This window comes from Podarcis tiliguerta, assembly GCF_965153285.1.
Source record: "Podarcis tiliguerta genome assembly, chromosome: 3".
Taxonomy (NCBI): domain Eukaryota; kingdom Metazoa; phylum Chordata; class Lepidosauria; order Squamata; family Lacertidae; genus Podarcis; species Podarcis tiliguerta.
The window spans coordinates 1,298,575-1,322,224 of NC_139536.1; the positions used below are offsets into that span (position 1 = coordinate 1,298,575).

The window sequence follows — 23,650 nt, forward strand, 5'->3', positions numbered from 1 at the left end:
TGTCTTATTCTCTCCAGTTATTTCCACGGTCCTTGAGGGGGCAGGCAGCCTGCAACAGACACCCCACTACCAACATTACAGCGGGGATTCCTCAGAGCTCAGGTCTCTTGGCTCCTGCAGGGTAATATCGGCTCACGGCGGGGTGGGGGAATCTGTTTGCTTCAGCCATTATTATACCCCACCATTCCATCCACAGGGGTTCAGCTGTTCTCTACCATCATTTAATTCTTGTAAGCGCTTACAGTGTTATTCCTTTATTCATTCATTCATTACATTTCTATCCCCCTATTTTTTCTCCAAGGAGCTGAAGGTGGCACACATGGCGGGTTCCCCCCTCCTAATTTAATCCCCACAACAACCCTGCGAGGCAGTGACCAGCCCAAGGTCACCCCGTGAGTTTCACAGCCCAAGTCCCACACGCTAATCACTATACAGCACCTGCTTTTAACACCAGCTTGCTCTTAAAAGTTATTGAACTTTAATAACTGCCTTCATCTATAGATTGCAGGTTCACAACATAAAAATGCAAGATAAAAAACACAAAATATATAAGAAAAATGAGGGGGGAAAACCTGATAACTCCCCTCCACGTACAAAACATATTTAAAAGGATATCGGATGTTAGTCAGCCCAAGGCCTGGTTGAAAGAGAACATTTTCGGCTGGCACCTGAAGGGGTATAATGAAAGTGCCAGGCAAGTCTCCCAGGGCAGAGCGTTCCACAAACTGCAGAAAAGGCCTGATCCTGTGTTGTCCTTCTGAAGTCCCGCTGCTGGCATGGTGCTCCTGATTGAAGGCGAAAGCGGGTGGCAGAACTGGCTTCCCACATTTCATAAAAGGAACTTTTGCTGCTGGTTTCCAAAAGCTGCAAGATGTTTTTGACTGGGCAGGGAGGAGGAGGGTGGCAAGCCGAGAGCCATTTTCTACTGCCCAAAGCTATGGGGCTGGAAGATGACAAGAATTTATTTTAATTTCAAAAAACACACAATACACAGCCCTCTTCTGTCCTCAAAGCCAGCTTTGCTCTTTTAATTTCCCACCCTACACCCGAAGCCAGGCATCTTGTTTACAATACAAAAAGGGGGGGCTTTGTACTGGGCCCCCAGACTTGAGGGATGACTCTATTGAGATTTGCAAGGGCTTATGTGTAAGAGTGGGTGGGACGTGGGTGGCGCTGTGGGTTAAACCACAGAGCCTAGGGCTTGCCAATCAGAAGGTCGGCGGTTCAAATCCCTGCGACGGGGTGAGCTCCCATTGCTCGGTCCCTGCTCCTGCCAACCTAGCAGTTCGGAAGCATGTCAAAGTGCAAGTAGATAAATAGGTACTGCTCCGGCGGGAAGGTAAATGGCGTTTCCGTGCGCTGCTCTGCTTCACCAGAAGCGGCTTAGTCATGCTGGCCACATGACCCGGAAGCTGTATGCCAGCTCCCTCGGCCAATAAAGTGAGATGCGGTCGGTCACGACTGGACCTAATGGTCAGGGGTCCCTTTACCCTTTACCTTTAAACAGGGATGTCTTCTAAAAGTAGTGTAGTTCTTTATTTCCTTGACATCTGGTGGGAGGGCGTTCCACAGGGCACGTGCCACCACCGAGAAGGCCCTCTGCCTGGTTCCCTGTAACTTGGCGTCTCTCAGTGAGGGAACCGCCAGAAGGCCCTCAGAGCTGGACCTCAGTGTCTGAGCAGAACGATTGGAGTGGAGATGCTCCTTCAGATATACTAGACCGAGGCCGTTTAGGGCTTTAAAGGTCGGCACCAACACTTTGAATTGTGCTCGGAAACGTACTTGGCCGCTGTGGGAAGGGACTCTGCCTTCAAAGAAGGATAGGGTTCTCAAGCTGGGCTGGCTCTGCAGGCCTTGCCTGCCCACATGTCCCCCTGAAAAGTTGTTCCTGATGACATGGAATCGGCCACCCTTAGCGTTTTGGTTGTCCAGAGGAGACCCCACCCCCTTGCTTGCTCACCTGTGCGACTTCCAGCCTCTCAGTTGCTGAGTTTGGAGTCCAATGTTTCGCTCTTGGTCTGTGGACCCAATTGGGAGAAACAGGAGGGTGAGTAAACCGGCCCTACCATTTTACAGTTGCCCCTTGATTCCACCTGGCAGCATCCCAGGAAGCAGTGGGGAGCCCCCAGCCTGGCTCCGCTGCCTTCCCCCGCCCCCCAAAGCCCAGGGGAGAGAGAAGCCGCTTCACCCAGCAGCAAGGAGGATAGCCTAAGGACCTAAGAAGAACCTGATGGCTTGGGCCATGGGGCCATCTAGTCCACCCAAATTCCCGTAAAAAAACTAAGACAGATAGACTGCCTCTGGATTTGGTGGTTCTGTAAGAGCATAGGAAGAGCCTGCTACATCCGGCCAATGGCCCCTCTAGTCCAGCATCCTGGTGGCTGACCATATGCCCGTGGGAAGCAGGATCTGAGCACAAGAGCATCGCTCTCCCTTCCTGAGGCTTCCAGAAACTGGGTTTCAGAAGCATTGCTGCCTCTGATTATGGAGGCAGAGCAGAGCCATCTGGCCACTGTGATCCACGTGACAGTCACCTCCAGGCTTGACTACTGTAAGTCACACTACGTGGGGCTGCCCTTGAGACTGACCCAGAAACTTTAGTGGGTGCAGAATGATGCGGTGAGACTCCTTACGGGGTCCTTGCCATGGGATCACATTCACCCAGTGCTTTACCAGCTGCACTGGCTCCCGGTGGAATACAGGGTCAGGTTTAAGGTGCTGGTTTTAACCTTTAAAGCCCTATATGGCTTAGGACCCTCGTACCTACGGGACCGCCTCTCCTGGTATGTCCCGCGGAGGACCTTACGGTCTTCAAACAACAACATATTGGAGGTCCCGGGCCACAGGGAGGTCAGGCTGGCCTCAACCAGAGCCAGGGCTTTTTCGGCTGTGGCCCCGATCTGGTGGAACGCTCTATCGCAAGTCCTGCGGGACTTGACATCTTTCTGCAGGGCCTGCAAGACAGAGCTGTTCCACCAGGCCTTTGGCCAGGGCACAGCCTGACCCCCTCCTTTGGAAATCCTCACAGAACTCCAGCCCAATGGTTGCCATTAAATTGATTCTGAATTGATTTTAGAATGAATTGATTTTAGAATGCTGTGTTACTTTTATTGTTGTTAGCCGCTCTGAGCCCGGCTCTAGCTGGGAAGGGCGGGATATAAATAAAATGTTATTATTATTATTAGCCATCGATAGCCCTCTCCTCCTCCATGAATTTGTCTCATGCACTTTTCAAGCCATCCAAGTTGGTGGCCGTCCCTGTCTCCTGTGGCAGGGAGTCCCACAGTTTATGAACTGCGTGAAGAAGCACTTTCCATGCTGGCAAGGTTTTTGATGGAGCTGGGCCTCTGGAAAAGCTGTAGGAAAGGGTTGTGGTGAGAATAAGCCCTGGAGGCTTCTCCAGAGGGAGAGCCAGCTGCAAGGGGCAGGTAATCAGATTCTGGAAAAATAGGAGGCCGAAGCAAAGGGCCTCAGCAAAGGATCCACGGCCTCCAAGCCTGGACACCAGGCGAAAGGGCAGGTGGCAGTTCATTCCCAGCGAAGCTGGTGGTGCGAAGGCAGGGAATTTGAAGCCAGCTGGGACCTTCCTTACCTGAGCTGCAGGTGACTTGCACAGACGCTTGCAAAGTGCTCCCCTCACCTGCAAGAAACAGACAGTGACTCCTGAGGCCATTGGAGGAACATGTGACAGTCCTGGCCATGAGCATCCTCTGCTAGGGAGTTTTTGCAGTATAAACCAGCATCCCTTTCACCTCTCCATTTGCATGTCCTGTCCTGGGGGGGTCATCGGTCCAAAGCGACAGTTTCCATCACCATTTTTGTGGTTGTTGTATGGAAGTGAGAGCTGGACCATAAAGAAGGCTGATCACCCAAGAACGGATGCTTTTGAATTCTGGTGCTGGAGTAGACTCTTGAGAGTCCCATGGACTGCAAGAAGATCCAACCTCTCCATTCTGAAGGAAATCAGCTCTGAGTGCTCACTGGAAGGACAGATCCTGAAGCTGAGGCTCCAATACTTTGGCCACCTCATGAGAAGAGAAGACTCCCTGGAAAAGACCCTGATGTTGGGAAAGATGGAGGGCACAAGGAGAAGGGGACAACAGAGGACGAGATGGTGGGACAGTGTTCTTGAAGCTACCAGCATGAGTTTGACCAAACTGCGGGAGGCAGTGGAAGACAGGAGGGCCAATTGTGCTCTGGTCCAGGGGGTCACAAAGAGGCGGACACAATTAAACGACTAAACAACAACAAAGTTGTTTTCAAAGTTCTCACCTGCCCTGGGGAGTGAATGATTGGCCACAAAGTTTTTTTTTAAAGGAGCAAAATCAACTGGGTGGTGTTCAAAGCCAGCAAGCGGCCTGAAGAAACCACTTGTGGGTCACAGCCCGTGCCCCAAAGATGTAGAACAGGCATAGGCAAACTCGGCCCTCCAGATGTTTTGGGACTACAATTCCCATCACCCTTGACCACTGGTCCTGTTAGCTAGGGATGATGGAAGTTGTAGTCCCAAAACATCTGGAGGGCCGAGTTTGCCTATGCCTGATGCAGAAGAAGCTTTCGCCCCCTAAGTGCATCTCCCACCCCCATTGTGGGTCTCAGTGACCGGTGCTTGGACTGGCAAAGATCCCTCTCTCCTGTGGGCGATGCAGTCAGAAGCCTCTCATACCTTTGTGCTTGGAACAGCCTCCACATCACACACCCCCTCCAGGTCTCTGAGACCCTCCTGGTTGGAAAACAACAAAACAAAACACTGCCGATTTGGGGAGGGGGTGCTGCTTACCTTCTTGTCTATGAGGCAGCCAAAAATCAGAATGAAGACCCCCTGTAACAGAGAAGAATGTTACTTAGTGAAGACCCTTCAGCGGTCTTAAACAAAATACTGTATTTTTCGCTCATAATACGCACCTAATTTTTAGAGGAGGAAAACAAGAAAAAAAAATATTCTGAACGAAACAGTGGATGTATGATTTTTGTGGTTCATGCTGTGGCCACAGACATGTGATTGGAAGGAGAGTTTGGGGTAGCCCAATGCAAAAATCCTGAGGATCCATGTGGATCCGTGCTTTGTAACCACGTTTTTGTGCCATTGCGGCCCCACGAAACAGTGGATGTGTGTGTTTTTTTGGTGCAGGCTGTAGCCATGGATATGCTATGTGATCTGATGGTGAATTTGGGGGTGACCCAATGCAAAAATCCTGAGGATCCGTGGGCTTTTACATCGCCCCTCCCAGGCAGCCTCCTTTATCTCTAGCATCCATTATCTCCCTCCCGATCGTTTACCGATCAGCTGTTTCCTTTCAACACTCCCTTCCCTCTTGTTTGCCTTAGTGTCTTTTCCTTAGCTGGAGGAGTTTTTTGCTCCTCCTTTTCTTCTAATTTCTGTCCATTGCTTTAGTCTTCCTGTCCCCCCCCCCCCTTGCAAGTTTGCTGTCTTTACCTCCCCCCTCCCAGGCAGCCTCCTTTATTGCTAGCGTCCCTTACTTCGCTTCCATTCGCTTCCGATCAGCGGCTTTGTTTCAACACCCCCTTCCCTCTTCCAAAAAAAATAAAAAAGCATGATCTGCTTTTCGCCCCTGGGCAATTCGGCTCCAGGGACCATGCATTTGCTCCATAAGACGCACAGACATTTCCCCTTGCTTTTTAGGAAGAAGAAAGTGTGAAGTGTGTCTTATGGAGCGAAAAATATGGTACTTCAGAGTCTGTCCTCTGGGATATTTGAAGATGCACCCCTCCAAAAACAAGTCTTTCCTCAGTCCTAAAAAAAGCTCAATAGCTCAACAACTTTGATGTGAACCAGTTTTTAACTCTTTGAGTAGATCACTGTCTCTTGGGAGTTGGCCACCCTTGTCCTATCTCATCTCAGTCTCATCTTTTCCAGGCTAAACATACCCAACTCCTTCAACCGTTCCTCATCAGGCTTGGTTTCCAGACCCTTGATCATCTTGGTCGCCCTCCTCTGCCCACCTTCCAGCTTGTCAATATCCTTCTTAAATGGTGGCACCCAGAACTGGACACAGGACTCTAGGTGGGGGTCTGACCAAGACAGAATAGAGTGGGACTATGACTTCTCTTGATCTGGACACTAGGCTTGATGTAGCCTAGAATAGCATTCGCCTTTTTTGCTGCTGTATCACACGGTTGACTCATGTTCAGCTTGTGGTCTGCTAAGACCCCCAGATTCTTTTCACATGTGCTGTTGCCAAGCCAGGTATCCCCCATCCTATATTTGTGCTTCTGGTTCTTCCTGCCTAAGTGCAGAACCTTGCATTTGTCCCGATTAAAATTAATTCTGTTCCTTTGGGCCCAGTTCTCCAATGTGCTGGTCGTGGGGGGTTACCGTGTGACGTGGTCCAAGTCCAGTCTGAGGTCAAGGGTCCTCCTAGCCACATGACCCGGAAGCTGTACGCCGGCTCCCTCGGCCAATAAAGCGAGATGAGCGCCGCAACCCCGGAGTCGGCCACGACTGGACCATTAGGGTCAGGGGTCCCTTTACCTTTACCTACCAGTTACCTTGCTTCTGAGCCAACCTGTGTGGCAGCACTCTGACTCCCAGTTACACAAACAAACACACAATTACCTTGGCGCTGCTCCACACCCACCTGGAGCGAATTGAGGATGGTAAACATGTAATGCGTGAATTGCGAGGCCTCCGTGGTCATGGTGATGACGCCCAGTCCCCACGTCAGCCCGAAGGCAGGCGTGAGGATGAGGAGGGCCTTGAAGATGCTGACCAGAGCCTTCCACTCCTCTCCCTGCGGCCCTTCGGACACCGAGGGCCTCATGAGTTTCAGCAGCACCACGAAGAGGATGAGCGCGTTGGCCGACACGACGGACAGGACGGGCACGGAAAAGGCATAGATGGCTTTGCTGCGGGAGGAGAGCCAGCAGACGGCCTGGTGGAGGTAGCCCCCCCGGGGCAGGAAGGCGGCCACCGTGGCCACGGCGATGGCGAAGGGGCACAGGTAGCCCAGCGAGACCATGGCGGGCAGGGCGGAGCGGGTGCTCAGCTGGTGGAAGACGAAGACCAGTTGATGGAAGAGCATCAGGGCTTGGACCAGCATCCAGAAGAACATGGCCAGGTAGCAGAAGTGGGTGAAGAAGGCGGCCGCCACACACAGCTTGCTCTCGGGGTCGGACGCCAGCCGAGAGGCGCCCAGGAACCAGAAGCTGCCCATCAGCAGAGACAGGGCGATGTTGACCAGCGTGGTGTAGCGGAAGTAAGCCACCTGGGAAACAGGAGAAGGCTGGTCAGGGTGAGAGGGGGCCAGGCAGGCCTCAGGGGGCCCTAGAATCGCAGGTTTGTAAAGTTGGGAGGGAACCCCAAAGGTCATGTAGCCCACCCCCACAACGCAGGAATCACACAGCTGAAGAATCCCTGGTAGGTGGCCCTCCAACCTCTGCTTTAAAACCTCCAATGAAGGAGACTTTAATAGTGCTGTGCTGTTTTTTATTGTCTGTATTTTAATAGGTGTGTTTTTTTATATTGTTTTAATTCTGTTAGCGTTTATAATGATTATCTTTGATATGTTTTTAGATTTTTGTAGCTAACAAGACCAGTGGTCAGGGATGATGGGAATTGTAGTCCAAAACATATGGAGGGCCGAAGGTTGCCTATGCCTGATGTAAGTCATGGGCCCCGCCTGCTCCCTAAAATATCCCTGGTTTGCTCCTTTCTATATATAGGGTGCCGACATTCTGCACAGACTGGTTGCAGGGCAACATGTGCAAATGGCTTGAGATACCTATTAGGTCCATAAATGACCATATGGCATATATTCAACACAAAAAACAGGGACAATTTGTTGTTGACAAAGGACAGCTGGGCATAGAAAGGACCCCATTACCTTCAGGAGCTTGGGGCCTCGTCAAACCTCAATCCGGCCCTGCCTTTCCCCCCAGCTCCAAATTCCCGAAGGGCACAGCCTGCTTGTCTCTCACCTTGTTCTTCACCACCGAAGTCCAGACGAGGTAGTAGATGGCGAGGGTGGCGATGAGAGCCAGGATTGAGGCGCAGACCCCGAAGGTGCCCAGGAGGGTCAGAGCGAAGCTGTCTGGCACAGGATGGGCAGACATGAGAATGGAGAAGGACGTCAGGTGGCGGCAGGTGCACTTGGTGGCGCTTTCGGCGCCGGAGGTCTGGCACCCCTCGGCTGACCAGCCGCCGACCCTGCCATGCAGGCTGTGGTCCCAGAACACACACCGTGCCACCCTCTCCTCCTCATCTTCCTCCTCGTGCCCTTCGCCGGTGCCGTTCCAGTGGCCAAAGGTCATTTCCACCTCCACCTGCGAGACGCTCCCGTTGGAAGCCGTGACAGAGTTGGACATCACTAAGCTGCCCAGCCTGGCCTTGGCGCCACGGCTGCCTGGCAGGATTCTGCCCAGCTTCTTCAGCACCAGGCTGGTGACGGTGACATTCTGCCCGCAGCGCAACAACTCCTCCTCCTCAATGTGGACGCGGAGAGGGGGGTCCGTGTCAAAGCCCTTGTTGAAGTCCTCAAACTCGGGGCCCATCTGGGCGCTCTGGAGCTCAAGGTTGGGGAGCGTCAAGTTGTAGGGGCTGCCCGAGGGCGGCAGGAGGAGGCCGGCGAGGTTCTCAATGGACTGCAGGAGCCTGGAAGCGGCCGACGGGCTCAGGGCTTCCACTGCAGACCACTCCGGCCCCGGGTCTACGTCGAGCATTGTGTTGGCAGCAGCCAGCAAATTCTGAAAGCAGAAGGAGGGATTTCCTCATTAACCTGGGTCATGGTTAGAATTGTAGAAGAGTTGGAAGGGACCCTTGAGGGTCATCTAGCAACCCCTGTCCTCAGGGATCTGTCTCGCCAGAGTGGTGCATGCTCTGGTTATCTCCCGCTTGGACTACTGCAATGTGCTCTATGTGGGGCTGCCTTTGAAGGTGATGCAGCACAAGCTTCCGGATCAAGCCCCAGGATAAGCCCCATGCAGAGTACTTTGAAGGAATCCTGCCCTGAAGTCCTTCCCTCCCTGGGTGCTGCTACTCACAGACACAACGCTGCTCTCCAGGCGCATCTGGGCTCCCAGAGCCACCTCCGAGATGATGTCCATTGTGTCGAGTGCAGCCAGGAGGTCCCGGGGGTTTTTGGCCTGAATGTTTCCGGACTCGGTCTCTGCCTTCAGCCAGTCTATCATCCAAGGGACCTCCGTTTGGGGGCTGCCCAGCCCTGCTTGGAGCAGCTGCACACAAACAGCAGTGAGGATATTAGACCAAGGGTGGCTTCCTATGGAACTCATTGCCACTGGATTCCACAATACCCACTGGCTGAGCTGGTCTCCGACTGTAATAAATTATCTATCTATCTACCCACTGGCTGTTAAAAAATACATGATGGAACATGTGCAGAGTTGGGCGGTCAAGAACGTAAAGGTTCTGCAAACCGAGCCTTATTGAAGAAGTTGTGGATGTTTTGCCTGGAGAAGAGGAGGCTGGAAGGAGATATGAGAGCTATCTTTAAATATCTGATGGGCTGTCACACGGAAATCACCTTGAGGTTTTATTTTTTCGTTTTATTACAAGCTCTACTGAAAAATGAAAGAAATAATTACCAACCATAAACTGTTGGCAAACAGGACAAATGCATATTCAGATGTTTAGAGCCTTGTATGCAGTAATAATTATAATAATAATTATAATATTTACACCCCACCCATCTGGCTGGGTTTCCCCAGCCACTCTGGGCGGCTTACAGCATATCTAAAAAACATAATTAAGACATCAGGCATAAAAAAATTAATCATCCACATGGCTTCAAAACAGACTTGGGAAATCTTTTACATTACAGATTAAGCTCACATTATTAATATTGTTAATTAAATTTACGTCCACAGGGTGCACTCCAGTCTACAGTGTTAAAATTATTTCTCAATAGTTGTGGTTGTGACTGAGACAGAGAGGAGATTAGGGATAATGAACGATATAGATCAAGACCGTACAGAGTGAAACATGTCTTCCTTGGTTAAGCATTTAAGTGCTAGATGCCACAAATCTTGGGTCCAAGTTCCCATGGGGGGGGGGCGTTTCCACCCCAGTTGGAAGCAACTATTTGTCTCACGGCTGCCATAATAATAATAATAATAATAATAATAATAATAATAATAATAATAATTTTTATTTGTACCCCACCCTCCCCAGCCAAGACCGGGCTCAGGGTGGCTAACACCCGATATAAAAACAAATTGATTGAAATACAACTTAAAAACAAGATTAAGATACAACATTAAAACACAGCCTCATTTCAATGGAAACTCAAATCAAAAACATAAGAAGTAAGACCAGCCCTTTAGGCTCAGCATTGGGACGGATATCGTTTCCCATTGATAGCAGAGCTAACCTGGGAACAGGTACAAGAATTTGGCCCCTAATGATGGCAGACCAAATTTATGGAATATGCAGAGATGGCGAGACTGATGGGAAATATCAGGAAGCAGGAAGATCAAGTATTCCTAAAAGATTGGAATAACTTTTTAATATACCGTATTTTTTGCACCATAACACTCACTTTTTTCCTCCTAGAAAGTAAGGGGAAATGTCTGTGCGTGTTATGGAGGGAATGTCTACGCGTGGCATGTCTACGGATTTTCCTCCTCTAAAAACTACGTGTGCGTTATGGTCGGGTGCGTGTTATAGAGCGAAAAATACGGTACTTAAAAGACCACTGTAGACAGTTTAAAAAAATAATTGGCAGGGTTACAACGACACACCTGTAATGTGAAATGAACTTTTGTAACTACGATTAGGTAACAGATGGATAACGGTAAAAGATGCAGAAAAAGAAATATTTTCGTTGGAACCCATGCAGGGAGGGCAGGAGGTCCGAAGGTTTGAAATAAGCTTTTTATTTTAATGAAATTGTTAAAGTTAATTATATAATTTCATGTAAAACTAATAAAAAATTTAAAATAAGAAGCAGTGAGACCGACCCTGAAAAATACTCGGAGTCGAGTGCAGATCTCATGCTCTTTATCCAGCTCATAGTGGTGAGGAGGAATGGAAGTTCCCCCAGAATGTCTGCTTTATATGCATTATGTACATAATGGGCCCCACGTGATTGGCTAATTCCGGGATTCTCCTGTAGGCCAATCAGGTTGTGGATTCACTTCCACCTGGAGCTCGATTGGGTGGCTCTTGTGGACCAATCAGACTGCTGCATTCTGAAGCCTATTGTTCTAGGACCAATCAGACTGCTGCATTCTGAATCCTATTGTTCTAGGACCAATCAGACTGCTGCATTCTGGATCCTATTGTTCTAGGACCAGTCAGACTGCTGCATTCTGGATCCTATTGTTCTAGGACCAGTCAGACTGCTGCATTCTGGATCCTATTGTTCTAGGACCAGTCAGACTGCTGCAATTTGGATCCTATTGTTCTAGGACCAGTCAGACTGCTGCATTCTGGATCCTATTGTTCTAGGACCAGTCAGACTGCTGCATTCTGAATCCTATTCAACTCAGTACAGAACAAGCCCTTTAGGCTCAACATTGGGATTGATATCGTTTCCCATATCAGGTACAAGAAGTTGGCTTCTAATGACAGCTGACAATGGAGACTTTCAGGTCCACAAATCTTTAAGCAACAGAATTTTCACCCCACATGGAGGAACGTGCCTTTAAGCTGGCATCCTCTCCAGCAGAAGGGTGAGAGAGAACAGTGAACTCTTGAAAGGCTTTCTTAAAAAAAAACCAAGCAGTGTATAAATTTTGCGAAGGCCTTGGTCAGCCTTTAACACAAGAGCCTTTAACTGGACCTGGTAGCATATGGATGCCCTCTGCCCACCTCTGTTCAAAAGAAGCCCAGAAGAATTCGACAAGAACATTGGCAGGAACCTGCAGTTTCGTAAGAGTATATATTTAAAGAAGATGAATAAAGGAACAAGTCAGGTTAATTTGGATATGCAGAAGATATTAAGAATAAATGTAAGGAACCACAGAAAGAGGGGAAAGGAAGTCAAGTTTTGAAATGTCAAAATTATTGTAAAATCAGTGAAATGTATAAATCTGAAATATATATATATATATATATATAGAGAGAGAGAGAGAGAGAGAGAGAGAGAGAGAGAGAGAGAAATGCAAATCTGCCCTTATTCCCTTATGGGGGACACAAGAGCCCGTATAGAGTCCTTTGCAGGTTCTCCATCGGTCAGAGAAAATAGCAGAGGCCAACCAGAGAATATTGAGAAGCAAAGCAGCTCATAAGCCTGATCTTTATTGAACTGTTGAAACAGGGTTCTCCCCTCACACGCAGGAGGAGGAGGACCCAGAACCCAGGTGTGTCTGCCCTTATATAGACATTTTAAATTGCCTGCCCTGGAGTCCAAGACCACCCCCAGAAACATCATACCTACATCACAGAAAGGGCGGTCTACAACAGAAATCTGAGTGCATTGTTTACCTGCTGTCTGGCAGGTTACCTGTTAATGCTCACTTGATTGGATACCCTGGGGAGCCTGGCCAGTCTTTTGTAGTGACAAATACTTAGTTCCTGAGCCAGGTCACAGGCTCACACCCTATTCATACACAGATACACCCTTAAGACAGGTTTTATGAATGAAAAGACAATGGGGAGGCTTTTCCATTTTCCTTTGACCTTGCAGAGAAAACATTTGGTCAGTTTGGGAGCCAAAATGCCCTCCTGTGCCACCTCAGACATGTGGCCCATATATTTATGTACGTGTTTGCCTGGCAAATCCATGAACATTTATATCTATCTATCTATCTATCTATCTATCTATCTATCTATCTGACCTTAATTTTTTTTATTACCTGGGCCTCGTGCAACCCAGACAGCAGTCGGTGATCCGTGCAGCTGTCCTGGACATTTTCCCAGGTCCCTCCAGGAGAGCAGGACCGCAGCATCTTTCCATCGGTCCCCTCGGGACACAGGAGCTCAGCCACCTGCCCTGCCTTCGTGGCATCCCACCTGCCTGTAGAGTTCTCACCGGGGCAGAAGCGATCTCCGGCTGCGGCACAAGAAACACACATTCACAGGCAGGAAAGGCCTTCATGGAACACGACCAGCTCTCAAAGGAGCGACGGAAAGGCACAGACTCTCTGGCCGCCAGTTCCCTCCACCTCCCCCGTTACCTTGGATCATGCCCACCGACACTGTGGTCTGCACGGTTCCCAGGCGGTCGCTTTCAAAAGTGCACCGGTAGGCGGTGTCACCGCTGGGGCAGGAATTCAGGGCGAGGAAGTGGCAGAGAGGGTCTCCGTTGTCCCCCAGGCGAACTGCGGAGAGAGAGGGGGCCAGATGTTCAGGGCAGGGAGGGAGGGGAAGGAAGGAAGGGAGGGAGGGAAGGGAAAGATCTGGCGGGGGGATTTAGGGGTGCAGATATCCAGAGTGTGGGACTCAGGTGGGATTGCTATGAGGAATTATGAAATATGGAGCAAGCCACTGTGTCAGCAATGAAAGCATGGCGTTGACTGGGTTTGATTCATTGACAATAATTTCTGATTGAATCCCACAGGCCTCTCCACCTCTGCCGTTTGCTTTCTCTACGCCTGACAGGCACGTATAAGCATTCTGAAACACAGGTCAGTTGCTTCATCAGGCATCCTGGGTCATAAAGATAGAAGGTAGCTTTGATGTAGTTTGTTAATCTTTAGGTAGATCTTAAGGGCCAGGAATCTTAAAAAGCAGAGACATCACCTTGCCAACAAAGGTCCGTATAGTTCAAGCTCTGGTTTTCCCAGTAGTGATGTATGGAAATGAGAGCTGGACCATAAAGAAGGCTGATCGCCGAAAAATGGATGCTTTTGAATTCTGGTGCTGGAGGAGACTCTTGAGAGTCCCAGGGACTGCAAGAAGATCCAACCTCTCCATTCTGAAGGAAATCAGCCCTGAGTGCTCACTGGGAGGACAGATCCTGAAGCTGAGGCTCCAAGACTTTGGCCACCTCATGAGAAGTGAAGACTCCCTGGAAAAGACCCTGATGTTGGGAAAGATGGAGGGCACAAGGAGAAGGGGACAACGGAGGACGAGATGGTGGGACAGTGTTCTCGAAGCTACCAGCATGAGTTTGACCAAACTGCGGGAGGCAGTGGAAGACAGGAGGGCCTGGCGTGCTCTGGTCCAGGGGGTCACAAAGAGTCGGACACAACTAAACGACTAAACAACAACAAATGCTGGCAATCCCAAGTGGGGAAAGTTTCTGCTGCACTCAGGTCCTGCTTGCTGGGCCCCCGGCTGGCAACTCTGTGGGGAGGGAGTTCCACAATTTGGGGGCCACCACCGAGAAGGCCCTCATCTGGGCCACACCCATGCACGAACTTTCGAGGGAGGAAGAACTACTAGGAGGGCCCCCTCTGCTATCTTAACACCCTCCTTGCGAGGTTGCATCACCCCACATGCAACCACAAGACCCCTGCGGTTGGCAGAACTGGCATTACTTCCAGTGCCATCTTAGACCTGTCTCCTACTTGCAAGAACTTGGTTGTTTAGTGTGGCAGCGCCTGCACTTTGAAACTCCCTGCCTCTGGAGTACAAGCAGGGGTCTGAAAAGATCTTTGTTTCAACTCGCCTTCCCAGACGCTGAGAAAGTTGGGCATCTTAATCTGTTTTAGTCTTTTCATTTTTGTATGTTGAAAAGCACTGCATATTTTTTTCTTGTTTTATCCTTTTGGAAACCACTTTGAGTTTTCATTGTTGTTGTTGTTTGTTTACCATCAAGCCGTGCATTAATTTTATGAAATAATAATAATAATAATAATACAGTGGTAACTCAGGTTACATACACTTCAGGTTACATACACTTCAGGTTACAGACTCCGCTAACCCAGAAATAGTGCTTCAGGTTAAGAACTTTGCTTCAGGATGAGAACAGAAATCATGCTCCGGTGGCGCGGCAGCAGCAGCAGGAGGCCCCATTAGCTAAAGTGGTGCTTCAGGTTAAGAACAGTTTCAGGTTAAGAACGGACCTCCGGAACGAATTAAGTTCTTAACCTGAGGTACCACTGTATGGCAATCCTAGCATAATACAGTGGTACCTGGGGTTACATACGCTTCAGGTCACATACGCTTCAGGTTACAGACTCCGCTAACCCAGAAATAGTGCTTCAGGTTAAGAACTTTGCTTCAGGATAAGAACAGAAATTGTGCTCCGGCGGCGCAGCAGCAGCAGCAGGAGGCCCCATTAGCTAAAGTGGTGCTTCAGGTTAAGAACAGTTTCAGGTTAAGAATGCACCTCCGGAACGAATTAAGTACTTAACCCGAGGTACCACTGTAATAATAATAATAAATTTTATACCCCACCCTCCCTCCCCAGCCAGAGCTGGGCTCAGGGCGGCTAACACCAATAAAATAAAATCACAGTAAAAACATAAAGGGGGGGGGGAACAAATTAAAATACAGGTTAAAATGCAATTTAAAATGCAGCTTAATTAAAAATGCAATTTAAATAAAACAGCTGCGCAGAATGCCCATCCAGCTGCTCCCTGCCCTCCCCTCACCCACCTGGGTCTGGGGCACCTGGATTCCAGGATGCTCTCAGCTCTCCTCCTCTGTTCCGGACGCAGCACTGCAGAGTCAGGCCCTCAGGGGAGCTGCAGTTCATGGAGAGCTGCGACCGTGTCTGGATGAGGTCCGCTTCCCCAAGGGCAACGATCACCTCCTTGGTCAGCTCGTGCATGGCGTTTCCGTACAAGTAGCGGCAGATGTATTTTCCTGTAAGAGACACGTGTCAGAACTGGGAGCCAGAATCCGAGAACTGCAGAGTTGGAAGGGGAACCCCAAAGGGCATCTAGTCCGACCCCAGGCAGTCCAGGAACCGCAGCTCTTGGAAGTTCTCTCCTGGTGTGGAACTGGGAGTCACGGGCCACCCCTGCGTGGGGGCAGGGTCCTCCAGGTAAAATCCTGCACATATTAAGGAACGCCAACGCCCCGGCTTAGCAGGTGTCAAAGAGAAAAACAACTACCAGACTTTTAGAAGACACCTGAAGGCAGCCCTGTTTAGGGAGGCTTTTAATGTTTGATGCATTACGGTATTTTAATATTTTGTTGGAGGCTGCCCAAAGTGGCTGGGGAAGCCCAGCCAGATGGGTGGGGTATAAATAAATTATTATTATTATTATTATTATTAGTCCTTAAGAGATGTCTGCACCACTCTGGGTTGAGTGCATGGAGGGCGGCTGGAACAGGGTCATGATGCTCATTTATCTTTTTATTTTTTAAATTTATTTATACTTTTCAGATTTATACATTTCACTGATTTGACATTTCACAATTTGACTTCCTTCCCCCTCTTTCTGCAGTTCCTTAAATTTATTTTTAATATCTTCTGAATACCCAAATTAACTTCATTTGTTCATCTACTTTAAATATATACTCTTATGAAACTTTAGGTTATTATGAGAAAGAAAGGAGATTCCGAATAAATATCAGGAAGAACTTTCTAATGGTAAGACTGGAAGGGACTCCCTTGGGAGATGGTTGGAGGTTTTGAAGCAGAGGTTGGACAGCCGCCCGTCAGGGATGCTTCAGGGATGCTTCAGGTTGATGATCTCCGGCGGGCTAGGGACAAAGGTGAGAGCTGTTTCCTAGTTCTGCTGGATCTCTCAGCGGCGTTTGATACCATCGACCATAACATCCTTCTGGACCGTCTTGAGGGGCTGGGAGCTGGGGGCACTGTCATACAGTGGTTCCGCTCCTTCCTCCTGGGCCATGTTCAGAAAGTGGTGGGGGGGGATGAGTGTTCAGCCCCCTGGGCTCTCACTCGTGGGGTGCCTCAGGGTTCTGTCCTCTCCCCCATGCTTTTCAACATCTACTTGAAGCCACTGGGAGAGATCATCAGGAGGTTTGGGCTGGGTGTTCATCAGTATGCGGATGATACTCAGCTCTACCTCTCTTTTAAATCGGAACCAGTGAAGGCGGTGAAGGTCCTTTGTGCGTGTCTGGAGGCAATCAGAGGACGGATGGTGGGCTAACAGATTGAGCTTGAATCCTGACAAGACAGAAGTACTGTTTTGGGGGGACAGGGGGCGGGCAGGTGTGGGGGACTCCCTGGTCCTGAATGGGGTAACTGTGCCCCTGAAGGACCAGGTGCACATCCTGGGGGTCATTTTGGACTCACAGCTGTCCATGGAGGTGCAGGTCAATTCTGTATCCAGGGCAGCTGTCTACCAACTCCACCTGGTACGCAGGCTGAGACCCTCCCTGCCCACAGTCTCGCCAGAGTGGTGCATGCTCTGGTTATCTCCTGCTTGGACTACCGCAATGCGCTCTACGTGGGGCTACCTTTGAAGGTGACTCGGAAACTACAACTAATCCAGAATGCAGCAGCCAGACTGGTGACTGGGAGCGGCCGCCGAGACCATATAACACCGGTCTTGAAAGACCTACATTGGCTCCCAGTACGTTTTCGAGCACAATTCAAAGTGTTGGTGCTGACCTTTAAAGCCCTAAACAGCCTCGGTCCAGTATACCTGAAGGAGCGTCTCCATCCCCATCATTCTACCCGGACACTGAGGTCCAGCACCGAGAGCCTTCTGGCGGTTCCCTCACTGCTAGAAGCCAAGTTACAGGGAACCAGGCAGAGGGCCTTCTCGGTGGTGGCACCCGCCCTGTGGAATGCCCTCCCACCAGATGTCAAAGAGAACAACAACTACCAGACTTTTGGAAGACATCTGAAGGCAGCCCTCTTTAGGGAAGCTTTTAATGTTTTATGTATCACAGTATTTTAATATTCTTTTGGAAGCCGCCCAGAGTGGCCGGGGAAACCCAGCCAGATGGGCGGGGTATAAATAATAAATTATTATTATTATTATTATTATTATTATTATTATTATTATTATTGAGATTCCTGCATCGCAGGGGGCTGGACTAGATGACTCTCAGGGTCCCTTCCCACCCTAAAGTTCTATGCTTTTAATACAATACAATAAATAAGATGCAGTCCTTCTATTTCAGTTCAACACCAGAGCCTCGCCCGCCCACCACGGGCACATGGGCATAGCCAGGATTTACCGTATGTTGTTGGAGGCGGAACATCAGTTATTGTTACAGTGGTACCTTGGTACTCAAACTCTGCAAACCCAGAAGTAAGTGTTGCGGTTTGCAAACTTTTCATGGAAGCCGAATGTGCTCCGTTTGGAGTGTTACGCTGAGGTCTGTCTGTTTTTGCTATTTATTTTGCGTTTTCATTTTTGCGGCTCTTTTGTTTTGTTTTTGTGCCATTGCGGAACCCAGTTCAGCTACCAATTGATTGACTGTGTGACTGCAGTACACTGTTTATTGCTTTCATTTTATGGATCAATGGTCTCCTTAGACTGCAAAATTCATGTTAAATCGCTGTTTTAGGGGTTGCTTTTAAAAGTCTGGAACGGATTAATCTATTTTGCATTACAGTCGTACCTCGTGTTACGTTTGCTTCACGTTGCGGCATTTCAGGTTACGAATGCGGCAAACCCGGAAGTATTTACTTCCGGGTTTGCCGCGCGCGCACGCACAGAAGCGATCTGCACACTTCCTGCATGCGCAGTAGCACGTTCTGCTTACGGACTGTTCGCACACCGGAACGGATCACGTTCGTAAGTAGAGGTACTGAGGCAAGGAAGAAGGGCTACCCCTATGCTATCCATATAATCAGTTATCAGTAATCAATATATTCATATATGCTCACACATAATCAGGGTTTACAGTATTTTATAATCCATTTTGAATCAAAGGGAAGCTGTGCCTTAGCTAACTGCATACTGCTTGAAACAGCAAAATTAGGAGCCGACCTTTCCCCTACAAACATCCGTGTACCCTGGACAAGGGGGAGACCTGAATCAGAGATTCTGGTACAAAATCCCCTCAGATACAGGCTAAATTAATCCACAGAACAGGAAGAGCAAAAGCACAAAATCTTCAAACTCCCTGTCCTGTCATAACTAGGGGAGAGGCTAGACAGAGCGTCACTGCAAGCAACGGAAAGCAGAACTAGAACTCTGTGCTTGACCAGGAGCTGGAAGCATGGCAAGAAGCTTGCTAATTGGCTAATTTCGCTGGCGATATCGTGACTGCCTCATGGTTGTCTCATGATCTATGATTTGCTGTGATCTGTTCAGGTATAAAGACCTCTGGATTTCTGTCAATCGAGGTCCCAGTTCCTTTTGGAAGAGATTCCAAACTGGGTCCTTATTGCCTGGCAATAAACTTCACCTTCTAATTCTCCATTTGATGAGTCTGCCTGATCCTTATTGATGCCAAGAGGGTACCTGCTTACGTTCATTGCTTCAGTACCACTGTACTTTCTATGGGAAAGCGCGCCTTGGTTTTGGAACAGACTTCCGGAACGGAATATGTTTGAGAACCAAGGTACCACCGTATTGATTTTTTATTGATTATGGGGGGGGGGAGGGAGCTGCCCCTGCACCCCCCCCGGCTACGCCCATGCACAGACACATATTTAGACCGAAATCATTCCTTCCATAGAGAGAGCAATACAGCACCAGCCCAGTCCGGGGAGACGGAGGAGAGCCTCAGCTCCACCTCAGAGCCGTTCTGCAGCAGAGTCACTTGAGTCCCGTTGAAGATTTCCTTGGCTCCCTGGGAGCTGAGCAGGTAGAACTTCACCTCCGTGGCTCCATCCTTCAGGCTGAAGGAGAGGGTCAGGGCTTGGTCAGCACCGCCAGAGGCCACTTCCGGAGGCAGCTGCCGGCTGTCTGCAACTGGAAGGGACGGGATGTCAGTGTGGCGCAGCTCTTAGAGTGCCGGACTAGGAGAGGCCCGAATTCGAATCCTCCCACTCGGCCAGGGAGCGTCCATTGGGTGACGCTGGGCCAGTCCCTGCCTCTCTCAGCCTAGCCCACCTCCCAGGGGCGTCGGGGGGTTAAGTTAAGAGGTGGAAAGAAGCATTCTGTCCCACCCCTTTAATTACCATTATTATTGGACCAGAGATTCTTAGAAGACTGGAGTAAATATACGAACTACCATATTTTTTGCTCTATAAGACTCACTTTTTCCTTCCAAAAAAGGGAGGGGAAATGTGTGTGTGTCTTATGGAGCGAATGCAGGCTGCGCAGCTATCCCAGAAGCCAGAACAGCAAGAGGGATTGCTGCTTTCACTGCGCAGCGATCCCTCTTGTTGTTCTAGCTTCTGAGATTCAGAATATTTTTTTTCTTGTTTTCCTCCTCCAAAAACTAGGTGCGTCTTGTGGTCTGGTGCATCTTATAGAGCAAAAAATATGGTATTTGAAAAGGAACTGTAATGAACAGATTACGCTAGCAGGACTGCAAAAAGTTCTGTGAGGAGGACTATTTTAAGTATTGCAAGAAAGACTATGAGGAGAACTATTAGTTAATGATAATTAAGAGTTATAGAGAAATTAAGAGATGCAGAATAAGTGATAAAGAACGGAAAATCATCAGAGGTGGTTGATGGAAGTCTAAAATATTGTATTGTATAAGAAGTTATGTTAAATGATTGTTGGAAATAATAGGTAAAAAAACCAATAAAAATGTGTGTGTGTGTAAAAATTACCATTATTATTAATTATCCATTTTATTAGTCCCTTTTTTGCAGCAGCAGCAACTCAAAGCCGCTTACAAATGAACACAAAACATAACATTAAAACCAGCCTTAACAACGAAAGGAAAGAAAAAAATCTAACCATATCCGAGGCACTTATTTAGTTATTTATAACGTTGTTTATGTACCACTGTATCACAGAAATATATCACAGTGGTTTACAACGATAAAAAAACAGGCAGTGGAATAATAAAAAAAAAGTTAAAAAACAAGTTAAAACCATTTAAAAGTGAAGAAGGGACATCGGTTAAGCATTGTGGAAGTATGTACTGCCCACAGATGCCCCGGTGGAATAGAGAGGTTCTCGGCAGGAATTTAAAAGCTGGCACAAGGTGCCTGTTGAATTCTCAGTGGCAGGGAGTTCCACCGGACCAGGCCGTTGACACCAAAGGGTCTGTTTCATGAACCTGGCTAGGTAGTAAGTGGGCAGCTGGTGCCGCTGTTTTAACAATGGGGTCCTGTGCAGCACGGGTATTGTTAGCCCAGAAGTGGAAGCAAGAGGAAATTCCGACGAAAGAAGAATGGCAGGCGAAATTAATGGACTACAAAGAATTGGACAAAATGACAGGAAGGATTTGAAACCTGTGGGACCAGAGATTTACAGAAGATTGGAAGAAGTATGTGAACTATTTGAAGAGCAACTGTAAAGAACACATTACGCTAGTAGGACTACAAAAAGTTTTGTAAGGAGAAATATACAAAGTAGAAAAAGGTAGAGTTATTAGTTATGAGTTTGAAATGTAATAGGGAAAGTAAGAAATGCATACTATGAGATTAGATTGGAATATTTTCAGACAGGATTGATGGAAGTCAAAAAATGGAATAAGATGTAAAAGTATGTTTAATTATTGTTGAAAATGGTATGTTAAAAAACACACATATATATATATATATATATATATATACATATACACACACACACACAGTGGTGCCCCGCAAGACGAATGCCTCGCAAGACGGAAAACCCGCTAGACGAAAGGGTTTTCCGTTTCGGAGGTGCTTCGCAGGACGAATTTGCTATGGGCTTGCTTTGCAAGACGAAAATGTCTTGCGATTCCTGGGTTTTTTTTCCGCTCCCCACCCCCTTTTTCTAAGGCACTAAGCTGCTAATAGCCTTTTAGCAGATAATCCGCTAATCCCTTAAGCCTTTAATAGCCTTTAAAAGCCGCTAATCGGCTTGCTTCGCAAGACGAAAAAACCGCTAGACAAAGAGACTCACGGAATGGATTCTTTTCGTCTTGCGAGGCACCACTGTATATATATATATATACACACACACCAATGGGGCCCTATGTTCCCGGTCAGAAGTCCTTGTCAGCAATCTGGCCGCAGCATTCTGCCCTAGGTGGAGTTTCCAAGCCAGACCCGAGGGCTGCCCCACCCAGGGTGGCACTGCAGTGTACCGATGCCACACCAGGTGGGCTTTTGCTAACCTGTGGCCGCCTCCAGCAGCGGCAGGCAGTAGCCGGGGTCTTCAGAAGTCCAGCGGAGGCAGTCGCAAGGGGGTGTGAAGACGAAGGAGGCCGCGGCCTGGAAGAGACCCCCACACCCCTGGAAGCGAGAGCAGTCTCTGTCGCTGTACTGGTAGCCGGGGAGACAGCGGCAAGTCCGGCTGTAGCCAAACGCCATCATCTCCCACTGCCGGGGGTCACACTCTGGGGGGAGAGAGAAAGAGAAGGATGTGCTGGGATACTGCCGGGGAGACGGGGGCATCAGGCAGGCCCCCCCAGTTGGCTCCAGCCACCGGCCGGCAGCCGGGCGATCTCCAGTCTCCCTTGGAGCAGCCTCAAACAGCGACACAAGCCTCAGATACCTTTAGAGACCTGGCACGCTCTATCAGCAGAGTGAATAAATCTTCTTACAACGGAAGTGGCAGACAGAGACATGTGTAAGCATTATTTACAGGCATGTATTCAGCATCTATTCGCAGGTGGTGCTGTGGGTTAAACCACAGAGCCTAGGACTTGCCGATCAGAAGGTCGGCGGTTCGAGTCCCCACGACGGGGTGAGCTCCCGTTGCTCGGTCCCTGCTCCTGCCAACCTAGCAGTTCAAAAGCACGTCAAAGTGCAAGTAGATAAATAGGTACCGCTCCGGCGGGAAGGTAAACGGCGTTTCCGTGTGCTGCTCTGGTTCGCCAGAAGCGGCTTAGTCATGCTGGCCACATGACCCGGAAGCTGTACGCCGGCTCCCTCGGCCAATAAAGTGAGATGAGTGCCGCAACCCCAGAGTCGGCCACGACTGGACCGAATGGTCAGGGGTCCCTTTACCTTTAAAGTAGATTAGCCAAAATGCTGAGTTGCTGAGGTCTGTCGCGCATGATGCGCAAAGACTCTGCAGATCCCTAAGTCTGTTGGCATCGGTCGCTGTGATGTTCAGGCTGAATAAAGCTTTTGAAGCTCCCGAACGATCGACCAGGAGGGAGGGAACATGCCAGTTGGGCATGTGTCTCTGCCAGGGTCCTACTCGAGAGTAGGACGAGCTCCTGACAGATTCCTCCATTGCAGGTGGTTGGACTAGATGACCCTTCCATGACTTCTATGATTCTGTGCTTTGAAAGCAATGAAAGTCTGAACAGAGACCTGCCAGGGTCACAGCACTGGCGGAAATGGTTTCCTGTGCTATTACAAGTGCAAAGCTGCGTAAATTGTGCTATCACTAATTGTTGCTGCGGTGAAGGGTTATTTTGCATACATGTAAGCTCTAAGTTGAATTGTTACAGACATACTTGCCATGTTCCATTGCTGTTTAATTCCAACATTTGCATTTCCCCCTTCATGACAACAGAGGATTCACACCCCTAACCCTGCCCACAACTAGCATTAATGGGAGTTATAAACAGATAATAGAATAGGATGAGTAATGTATGGCGTCTGCAAAATGTGGATGAACAGTGCTCTGAACGAGGTTGATAGGCAGTTGAAGAATTTAAAACTGGAAAGACAAGAAACTGAAACTGACAGATCTGGGTTTTCTTTCTTAACAGGTTGGGAGCCCTGTTTGAGGAACTTTTTAATGTTTGATCTTTTATCGCATTTTCAATATTCTGTTGGGAGCTGCGCCCAGAGTGGCTGGGGAGACCCAGCCAGATGGGAGGGTATAAATAATAAGTTGTTGTTATTGTTATTAATTG

General features: G+C 48.8%; 2 protein-coding genes across 2 annotated transcripts in view; both read right to left on the reverse strand.

Annotated features, from left to right (window-relative positions):
• SELENOI (selenoprotein I) overlaps positions 1-23,650 on the reverse strand; it is a 97,257-nt gene that overhangs the window by 2,084 nt on the left and 71,523 nt on the right. The gene's annotated exons all lie outside the window — the stretch shown is intronic.
• Positions 117-22,151, reverse strand: ADGRF3 (adhesion G protein-coupled receptor F3; the record flags this gene model as incomplete). Its single annotated transcript, XM_083432564.1, has 12 exons — positions 117-943; positions 1,961-2,018; positions 3,593-3,640; positions 4,781-4,822; positions 6,600-7,226; positions 7,939-8,703; positions 9,001-9,192; positions 12,775-12,971; positions 13,096-13,239; positions 15,464-15,673; positions 19,441-19,659; positions 21,953-22,151. 11 exons carry the CDS (start codon positions 22,149-22,151, stop codon positions 1,980-1,982), a joined length of 2,682 nt encoding a protein of 893 aa, XP_083288690.1. The 3' UTR covers positions 117-943; positions 1,961-1,979.